This window comes from Notamacropus eugenii, chromosome 2 (genome assembly GCF_028372415.1).
Source record: "Notamacropus eugenii isolate mMacEug1 chromosome 2, mMacEug1.pri_v2, whole genome shotgun sequence".
NCBI lineage: Eukaryota > Metazoa > Chordata > Mammalia > Diprotodontia > Macropodidae > Notamacropus > Notamacropus eugenii.
The window spans coordinates 356,706,868-356,717,461 of NC_092873.1; the positions used below are offsets into that span (position 1 = coordinate 356,706,868).

Below are 10,594 nucleotides of genomic sequence, written 5' to 3' on the forward strand. Positions count from 1 at the left end.
AAAGTATCAGAGTATGCAGGTCTCTCTGATTCCAGAGTCACCGCCTTCACCACTAAGTGATGCTACCTCCCATGATCTCCCATGCTTAGATATAGACTGCTGCCATTGGAGAGTCAGCATGATGCCTAGGATGTAGAGGCTGTACATTTTGTGTGTTCAAATCACAGCTATCAGAAAGTGCAAAAGTTTGGTTCAGTGAACTTTTCCCTGACCCTCTTCTTTATCCTGAAAGTAAACTGAGGAGTCATAGAGTATTCACTGTGGACTTTTCTGATCAGGGTCTGGTGAGGGCAGAAATACAGTTTTGAAAAGAGAAAATGTTTAAAAATAATCAAAGTCTGAATTTGAAATCAGAAACTTGGAGTCATCAGGAAGCTAGGTTCTAAATCTTACTATGACATTTTCTAGTTGTACAGTCTTGGGCAAACAACTTTACATCATCAGGTCTCAGTTTACTCACCTGTAAAATGGAGGTAATAATTCTTATACTACTTGCCTTACACAGAAGTTGTTAGGAATGCATTTTTTAAAACTTTCAAGTGATATATAAGCCTGAATTAATACTATAATCATTAGTAATTATAATTTCTGGGGTCCTACCCCTGTGGAGTTCCAGGGGAGTTTCCCTAAGGAATGAGTCACTACTGTCTGGGTGCAACTGCTCCATGGTTGGACTGTCCCCCTATGCCCCCACTTCTACTTCATCCTCCCAGCCACTGCCTCTCCCTGCTTCTTTCCAGGTGAAAGATTTGCCTCTGAGATGTCTTCCAACCATACAGCTATGATGCTGACTCTAATTCCCTAATTAAGCCTCCACAGACAAAGGCTCAAATGAAATGCTTAACCACATACTGTTTTCACATGATTTAGATCCATAGTTTTAAAGCTGAAAGGGGTTTCATTGACCATTTAGCTCATTTTACAGAAGAAGAAACTGAGTCCCAGGGAATGTAAGTAATTCGCCCAAGGTATCAGGAAGAAAACAGCAAAGGCAGGATTTGAACGCAGCTCTTCTAACTCCAGAGTCAGCATTCTCTCCCTTGTACCCTGTGGGTCCTTTGTCAATGCCATTCAACGTACCCTTTGTCCCGCCCTCCATGAGGTGGTGATAGGTGGCAATCTCTCTCTCCAGGTGGTTCTTGATGCCCAGCAGGATCTTGTATTCATTGCTCTGGCGCTCCAGGTCGTGGCGAAGTTGCATCAGCTCCTCCTCATAATGGGAGATGACCTGCTGCATGTCCTGGAGCTGGCAGGAGTAGCGGGACCTGGTGTCTGCCAACATGCCCTCCAGTGCACATTTCTGTAATGGTAATGAATGCACCAGGTGGTCACAGGTGTGCTTACATTACACAGAATCTTGGCCCTGGCATTCAGTGCTTCCTGTATGTGGCACTCATTGGCCAGCGAGTATGTACCATCTGCCCACTGGGTTGATGGGTCACTTTTTCATGCATATATGGGTGTGTGTGCCTTGTTCAGGGTCACAGTAAAGTATCTGTGCACCCTAGAAGAGGTCAGAAGAGAGCGACATGCTGGAGCCAACTCACACTGGATAGCAAATGACAATTGTCCAATTTTCAGTCCCTTGAGGATTCAGAAAGGCTATAAATCTGGGCTTTATATACTATTTTACTGGCTATCTAGAATTTAGAAAGTGATGGAGAAAATGTTAATGCATATTCAACTTAAACGTGCGTCTTTTGGAGTCAACCGTTAAAATATTTACCTGCAGGCTCCCTCCTGCTCATACAAGGAGGCAACATTCTTCACTGTTACTTATGTAGACTGGGTATCACTAACTTCCCTCTAAGGGGCGCTGACTGCCACACCATCTGGGATGCCACAGTGACGGACATCGGGCAAACTGAGTCCGGAGCAAGGAATGGTGAACAAGATGGCGCTGGGAAGGAAGGCCCCACCCCTGGTTTGTTGTTGTCACTATAGTTCCAGCTTGTGTTCATTTCTATAGTTTTGGGTTTGTTTAGGTGTGTCACCATGGTTCACTGGGCTACCTGGCAGAGACTATATAATCAGAGTGCTTGCTTGAATAAATCGGAGTTGCTTCACTGACCCACTCTCCCGCCTCATTCTCTTACTCGTGAGCTCCACAGGAGGACAAGCAGCCTACTGGCCAGGCATAAGACTTGCTCCTCTCGGTAAGCTATGCCGAAACCATAGCAACTTGGCGCCCAATGTGGGGCCACAAGCAGGGGGAAAGGAGCAGGAAGCTCAGCCAAGGGAAATTAGGTCCCTTAGGAATCTCAGCTGAGGGAATCAGGACTCTCAGCCCCTCCCCCCCACCCCCAAGTGAGTCAGGCTCTCCAGAAGCCTAGACAGTGTACAGGAACTATCAGGACAGGGTCAAAGGCTGATACCTCAGCGCGACAGGAGATGGTAGCCTGTCTGCCTCACCGAGTCCTCCGGAAAGCAGATGCGAGAAGTGGACGCAGGAGAAGATGCACGCAATTCAGCTCGGTGGGAAGAGGTGTAACAGTGAGTAAGATTGAAATGGGTCAAAGCTCACAAAAGTTGAGTCAGGGTCAGTACACATTCTTTCTATATAACATGCTGAAGAATGTGTTCATAGAAGAGGGTGGCAAGGCAGTGTAAATGAGAACATTCATCACATCCTCAGAGACAGCCCCGTCAGAGTCAGAGAGTAGTACAAGGGACAATGGCCCAGAAAGGCAGCCAGCACTCATATATCTAAACTTAGAAAAGAGATGGAAGAACAGACAGATGGTGCAGAATTTGCAGGACAGTGTTAAAGAGCTAACTGATAAATTACTGAAGAAACAGAAAAGACACCTCAGAGATAAGGCTTTGAAACTCCCAGGTGAAAAGGAGGAGACTTGGCGCCCAACGTGGGGCCAATAGCACTTCCCAGTGACACAGCAAAGAGGATGACCTGCGATTAACATTCTGTGTCTTTACAAAAGGGGACATGCCCTGTTGCATTCTCTTTTACATTTTGCCTGATATGGCTGGCTCTCTACCTTGCCTACCCTTGGTCTCTCAGATCTGGGATCTCCAGCTTTGCCTCCAAGGTAAACTTGAGGGCAAAGACCATGACTTTATGCCTGTTAAAATTCTTTCTTTTCTTTATCCTCCATCTTTAATGTCATCTCTTCCAGGAAGTCTCCCTGGATCACCTCTCTGGATGGAAATCTCCCTCCTCAAATTTATTTCTTTTTTACTCATTTAAATATTGATGCCATTTGTTTTTTCTTCCACCAAAGTCATTTCCTTATATGCACCTCTCTCCTTTCAGCTGAACCCTTTTCCTAATAACTCTTCTCAAATTTCTCATGACACTTTGCTTATCTCATTCTTCCTTGCATCACAGTTATTTGGTTTCCTATCTTTTCCCCTTTGGAGATACACATTTATGTTATCCAATCTCAACAGGAACCACAGTAAGCAAGGCAATTCTTTAACTCTTCTCTCTAATTGATTCTCTATCCTACTTAGTGCAACGGTTTTTTGTAAATCTTTCTTTTCTCTACTCAACCCTCCCACTATAACTCTTTCCCTTTCTCTCCCAAATCCATCCTCTCCATTGAAAGGCTTTGCTTCATGTTTCACTGATAAAATCAGAGTCATTCACCTCAAACTTTCTCATCTCATTTGCTCCTCCTCTCACATCTCCTTGATATCATCCCTCACCATTTCCTTCTTTTCCCAGTCTAAGACTGGAGCATTTTAGTTACTTAATAAATACTTAGTAATTGCTTGATAGATGGCTTGCAAACTCTTTGAGAGTAAGACACTCTTTAAATTCCCATCATCCATAATAAGACCTTGCACATCGTAGGTGCTTAATAGTGGTTGAACTATATTCCTTTTTACCATCACCCTTTACGTTCCCAAATATAGTTCTCTGTGAAAAGAAGGAACTTAATAAATTTTTTATTGTTTTTATCATGAGCAGTAGACGTGGATCAACTCCATGTTCAATATCCTAATGGAAGAGAGTTAACTTGGAAACAGTTATGTCCAAACACTTCCTTGTGCTGAAACATCATTTGCAATTCCCATTATTCTTTTGTGTGAGTGTATATGTTTGTATGAGTGTGTATATATCCCTACTAGGTTACTAGCACAGTGCAACAATTATTTAATTTTAGCTGAAGTATGCTTCACAAAAAGTAATTATCACTCCCATGAACCTGAGGCTAATTGAGACCTGAAATGTAGCATCCAAGTTTTTTGTTATCCAGTTGCATCCAACTCTTCATGACATTCTATAAAGTTTTCTTGGCAAAAATACTGGAGTGGTTTCCCATTTCCTTCTCCAACTCATTTGATAGGTGAGGAAATTAAGAGAAATAGGGTTAAGTGAGTTATCCAGGGTCACACATCCAGTAAGTATCTGAGGCCATGTTTGAATTCAGAAAGATGTCTTCATGATTCTAGGCTCCGTGGCATATATACACTGTGCCACCTAACTGTCCCAGCTTCTAGCTTAGGTGTTAGAATGCTGTTCATTTCTGTCCTCTAGACAATTCTAGAAGAATAAAAGTGCCTTGCAGGCAAGAACTGTTTTGTGTTTGCCTCTCTGTCCCCAGTGCCTTATGGGTGGGAGGAATTTGCTAAATGTTGAGTGGAATGGAACTGAATGGAATTGGTTTCAGTTCACAACACACCTATATTTTCCATATTGTTAACCTGGAGAAGCTGGTGCTCAACTATGCTGAAAGATAATCAGAAGCCATAGGGGAGACCTGAGAGAGAGCTTTCCATAGGAAATAGCCACATTGTTTTCCTGAGCAGAGACTCACTTTATTCTTCTGGGTTTGAAGGTCAATGTCTAGGGCCTGAAAGGTACATCTCAGTTCATGGATATTGTCCTTGCTGCTCTGCACAGAGGAGGTTCTTTTTTCCAGCTCTTGGGACACTGATTCTGACTGTAGGGGCAAAAGAAAAGGACAGAGTATATTAGCATCAGCAAATGACCCAGGGAAACAGCTTCCGCTCAGCATCATGGGCTTTTTTTTTTTTTTACCTGTTCTTTGTACCATGTGTCCAAGTCTGGATGTTTCTTCTTAATTATCAGTTCATATTCTTGCCTCATGTCCTCTAGGATCTTAATCAGATCTTCTCCTGGGGTTGAGTTTACCCTCATATTAACCTTGATGTCGTCTGTCATGTGCTGTTTGCTTATTTCCTGTTTATTTTGGAAGTGGAGAGAAGGATGCATAATTACAATCAGGTTCCTGGGCCTTTTCACTTCTCTTTTGTAATAGAACCATAACTAGGGTGGAATAACTGAGGCTTTATCCAGGCTGTGACATTTAGAAAGTAGAAAAATTTACCAGGGTACTCTTTCAACCACTTAGAACCCATGATAATAGGTAATTAAATGAAATAAAGCACATAAGGTGGTTTGTAAACTTTGTAGTCTATATGAAGACTAGGTAGTATTACTAATACCTCCTCTAATTTAACTGAGAATGTCTTCATTATTTCCTGTATTCATTTTTCATTGGGAATTAAAAAAGTTATTTCAAAGGCAGGCTTTGTAATGTTTGTCCACCCAGGTCATTTAGCCCAACTCAAGTGTTTTACAAATAAGGAAACCGTGGCCCAAGGAGGTTAAACATTTGTGCTGCTGGCCCAGGAGTGTCAAAATTGTGAGTTATTGCTCTCCTTAAATGCTTTGCTTTAAGGTGGAGGAAGCCATGGTGGTCTTTAGGGGCTATTGTCAGCCTGACCGGGATTAGACTGTCAGATGTTACTTGCCTATCATGTGCAAAAATAAACAAAAAAAATAAATAAACCCTTCGTGCCTTCTTCCTTATTATTTTATAAAACAAATGACATTAGACTGTCAATCAAAAGACCTGTGTGGCAACCATTTGAATTCTAATTGCAAAGTGCTCCAGGAAGAATTCTACTCCTCAAGTTCTTCTTTACAACTGGGAGTCTCATGCACGGATAAGCAATACTTTAATGTCACACTGTAATTTCTTTTGCACATTCCAGCAGAAAGCTTAACTTCCTCATTGGTGAACCAATATATTAAAAATGCATTTTCCATTTCAGGGTTCTTATTTACCCTTCGAGTTCTCCCTCCAACAGGCGGCGGTAGGTCTCAACCTCCATCTCCAGGTGGGTCTTGATATTTAGGAGTTGTTCATACTCTGCATTCTGACACTCCAATTCACTCCTGAGCTGGGAAAGCTGGGCCTCCAGATTGCCAATTTGGAGTTATATCTGGGAGAGCTGATTGCAGTAACCACTTTCTGTTTCTGCTAAAGTGTCTTCAAAGGACTTTCTCTGCATATCAATGAAGAATGATACTAACTCAGTGATGAGTCAGGGAAAAGAGTATTTTAGGGTGGAAAGATAATCGCAAGGTTCTTTCTGTTTTGTTATGACTTTTGAATTAGAATAGTGCAAAAAATCAGAGAGTTGAGCGCTGGAAGGAAGGAAACTCAGTTCCACACTTTCTTTTTACAGATAGGGAAACTGAGGCCAGGACAGTTGAAGTGACTTGGACAAGGTCGTATAGGTGGTAAGACTTGAACTCAGGTCCTCTAGCTCTACCACCAGTGCTCTTTCCTCTGTATCCATCCCATTGCCCTCTTTTTGGAAACACCATTACCAAGTGATTTTCCACACCATAGCAAGCTGAGACTGGAGCTCAATTTCTAAACTTTGGAGCATGAACTTCAAGTCTGTTATTTCGCTCTTGCTTGTCTGGAGCTGTTCCGTGTTGCTACTGATCTCTTTCTTGAGTTCTCCACTCTGAAATGCAAGAGAAGGTATCAGAACAACCTATGGGAAATTCGGAGTTCATTTGTCAGGGTGGCACAGTGCCTCGACTTACTTTTTCAAGGAACCAAGCTTCGGCTTCCTTGTGATTCTGTTTGGCACTGACTTAATACTGGCCTCTTATGTCATTCAAGAATTTGGTCAAGTTGATTCCTGGAGCAGCATCCATCTCCACACTAACCTGGCCAAGCCCTGTAGCTTGGATGGCTTGAAGTTCCTAGGAGTAGCAAGGAAGAGTGAGGCATGTGTGGATTCTCTGCAGTTTATCCTGACAGAACATAGCTGTCTGTATGTTGTCTCCTTCACTGTGCTGAGTTCCTTGAGGGCAGGGACTGACTTTTACCTTTTTTTTTTTTTATAGCCCCAGTACTTAACACAGTGCCTGCCACATAGTGGGTAATTGACTTGACTGACTGTATCCCAGAAATACTTTCCTGGTTATAGGTTATAATTATAGGTTAACCTATAATTGTTCATAGTCATCATCATTTAGACAGTGCTTTAAGCTTATGCGTTCTCAGATTCATAGGATATCAGAAGTGTTATTTACTTAAGCCCACAACTTAAGCCAGGAGGACTGTGACTTGCCCAAGACCACTTGGGTAATAAGACTGAACCACGATCTGAACCTAGGTCCTCTAACTCTAAATCCAGCGTTTTTTCCATTTCCTTCCCTAAAGTGAATGTAGACTTCTCTAGGATTTGAACCCAGGAGTCCTGGAAGCCTTAAACAATAATCTTGTCCCTAGACCATCTGGCTTTCTTTAAAGTGCCATACCTTTTATGGGAAATTGTATTTTGTTTTGATTTTTAAAATGTTTTATTACAAGCTTAATAATTGAATATCAGGGCAGCTAGTTAGACTTGCTTAATAATTCCTTCTAAATCTCAGAGCATATTTAATGTGACTATTTCCACATTTCAGTGCATCCATTCCAAGAGCCATCAGGACTCTTTGTCTCTTCATTCCCTTCTCTTTCCATTATCCTTCCTCCCTCTTCTCCTAAATAAAACATTTATCAAGTACTTGCTCTGCCCCACCAAGCACTGTGGTTATAAACCACCTCATTTACACAGAAGGAAATGGAATTACCATGGAGTAGTAGATGAAGCGCTGCACTTGGAGTCTGGAAGATCTGGGCTCAAATTCTGCCTCAGATACTTAATAGTGATATGACCTGGGTAAATCACTTAATCTCTCTGTGCCTTAGTTTCTTCATCTAGAAAATGAAGAAATTGATTTCTGAGGCCCCTTTCAACTCTGAATATGTGATCCTATAAGTCCCAGAGAAGTGACTTGGCCAAGATCATATAGCTAATAATCAGTAGAGCCATAATTTGAATCCAGGTCTTCTGCCTCCAAGTTCAGTATCCTTTCGATTCTCTGTATAGGAATACACCAAGTAGGCTCACAGGCACTGAAAACACAGTAGAAATCTTTTCAGGCCTCTGCTGTCAGGGGACCAGATGAGCATCATTGATGTGCCAGGGGCAGCTGGTGGCACAGTGGATAAAGGGCTGGACCCAAAGTCTGGAGGTCCTGAATTCAAATCCAGCCTCAGACCCATAATGGTTATGTGACCTTCAGCACATGACTTAATCTCTATTCACCTCAGTTTCCTCATCAGTGAAATGAGGATGGCAGTACCTACCACCCAGGGTTGTTTGGATTTTGTTGTATTTAAAAGCAGTTGAGATAATATTTACAATGCCTGAAGCATTGTTGGCGCTATCAATTTTATTATAATTATGTCGTTTTCTGTAGGCAGGCAGTCCTGTTTCAGGAACTGAATGAAATTGCTTCTGAGGGTCTGCTCAGCTCTAATATTCTCTGGATCTGTGTCTATTCTCTTTTTAGAAAACAGTGATAAAAACAGAGCCATTAAACTATTATCCCCATCATCAAAGTGAAAAGTGAGAGAAAAGACACTACTGGTAGCACAACAGCAGCCAGACTCCATCCTTCTGTCTTTATATCTCTCTCTCTTTTCCCTCCATAAGCAAACTTTACCCCACACCTACCCAGTCAAACAAACCTTTCAGATGTCAATAAAAAAGCCCCCTTCATTCTTCTAACTTAATAAGAATGTAAATTGCAGTGGATGGGGGGGAGAGGGGAGGAGGAAGGACATAGGAATGATAGATGCCCCCTCACCTCTTCATGGTTCTTTTTAAGGTAAGCCAACTCTTCCATCACACTTTCAATCTGCATCTCCAGGTCAGCCCTGGGCAGGGTCAATTTATCCAGCACCCTGCCCAAGGCTTGTTTATTCTCATACCTTAAAAGGAAAGGGCAGGATATTCCAGGGGACCAAAATTAAATAATTAAAAACCCAAACCCACCTGAAGAAGTGATGTGTTTCAGGCATTAAAGCATAAGCATTTTGAATGGCATTTAACTCAGGATAGAGAATCAACATGGCTTAAGGGATAGCAAGCTACCCTTGGAGAAGGGAAAGCCTAAGTTCAGGCTCTGACTCAGTTTACTTGTTAATTGTGTAACCTAAAGCAAGTCACTTGAGTTTTTAGTGTCCCTGGAAGCAGTTTAAGTCTAAAAATGACTTGTGGGCTGCTGAAGAGAATCAGAAAAGGAAGTTTCTGCACTGAAAATTTCCTATGCTGAAAAAAACCCACATATCTATTGTACCAAATCAAATGGAGTAATGATTTTATAGGCACACTTAGTTCCTTCCAGATTATGACCTCCCATTAAGAAAGACGTAGTTTTCCTGTTTAGCTTGGCTAGAAGCTTTCCCAAAGTTGTTTCTGTCATAGCTTCTAAGAGATCACAGTCACATTAGTTGAGAGTTCAGGAACTTAGCGTAATTTGCCTTCACTTCATTTTTAAGAAAGAAGGTCCTTTGGATATTTTCTTTTTCATTCTTGAATGAGTCACTCTGACTACTTCTCCAGCTTCTTGCACTTCATTTTTCTTCTGGTGACCTGGATCTTGCCCAGAGGAATCATAGTCTTATCATAGGAGGCTGGTACTTTGGCCGTATCTGGCTTTCTATGTCCTGCTCACCATTTTGGTTCCCTGGATTTTCTTCCTTTGTGTTCAGGTTTTCCTGCTGGCCAAAAATGGTATGTCCTTCTCTATCTTTTCAGTTTGACCACTCAGTTTGGACAGTCTCCCTTCTTTTCCCTACCCCAGTAGTCATGGCAAGAAAAGGTGGTGGAGTTAGCCATCTCCCACTCTTAGAATCTACTTCCTCCTTTTGCTAAGCTTTCAAAGACTTTCTCCTTCTTCAAAGCTCCTATGGGAAAATTTCCTTGATTCTCCCCATTGGAAATATTCTCTGCCATCCTCAATTGTGTCCCCTTCATTATATCATGTATTACACATCATGTCGTCAAAGAAATTTATGACAAAAGAAGAAGATGGATGTATAACAAGAGGATCACAGGTGTATTGCTTTTGTGACTCAGGGATATCCTTGTGATATCAGGAAAAGATATAGAAAACCCTTAGCATATTCCCTTGTGAAACACTTCTGGAAGGGGAAGAATTCCAAAATGATCAGGCATACATACATTTAAACCTGCATCATTGAAAGCAATATCCACATCACTCAGATAATAGTTCTATTTGAGTATTGAATATCAGAGGTACTTTTCTTTTTCTTTTTCTTTTTTTTGACTTTCCTACCATTGCTCCTTTTTTTAAAAATTTTTTTAATTAACTTTTAACATTCATTTTCACAAAATTTTGGGTTCCAAATTTTCTCCCCTTTTGTCCCCTCCCCCCACCCCATAACACTGAGCATTCTAATTGCCCCTATCACCAATCTGCCTTCTCTTCTATCATCCCTCCCTT

General features: G+C 41.7%; 1 protein-coding gene across 1 annotated transcript; it reads right to left on the reverse strand.

Moving 5' to 3' along the window:
* Nucleotides 1-759: 759 nt before the first annotated feature.
* Nucleotides 760-9,197, reverse strand: LOC140523056 (keratin, type I cytoskeletal 23-like). Its single transcript, XM_072638136.1, has 6 exons — nt 9,121-9,197; nt 8,933-9,056; nt 6,625-6,750; nt 5,006-5,167; nt 4,782-4,907; nt 760-1,300 (listed from the first exon to the last, which is right to left on the reverse strand). The coding sequence occupies exons 1-6, from the start codon at nt 9,195-9,197 to the stop codon at nt 920-922; spliced, it is 996 nt and encodes a 331-aa protein (XP_072494237.1). The 3' UTR covers nt 760-919.
* Between the last annotated feature and the right edge of the window lie 1,397 nt (nt 9,198-10,594).

Excerpts from the sequence above, each read along its gene's own strand:
- LOC140523056 (XM_072638136.1), bottom strand. The coding sequence starts at position 9,197 with ATGTTGATTCTCTATCCTGAGTTAAATGCCATTCAAAATGCTTATGCT. Across the intron at positions 9,057-9,120 it reads GAAACACATCACTTCTTCAG|GTATGAGAATAAACAAGCCT; the intron begins GTGGGTTTGGGT and ends TTTCCTTTTAAG. Across the intron at positions 6,751-8,932 it reads TTAAAAAGAACCATGAAGAG|AGTGGAGAACTCAAGAAAGA; the intron begins GTGAGGGGGCAT and ends CTTGCATTTCAG.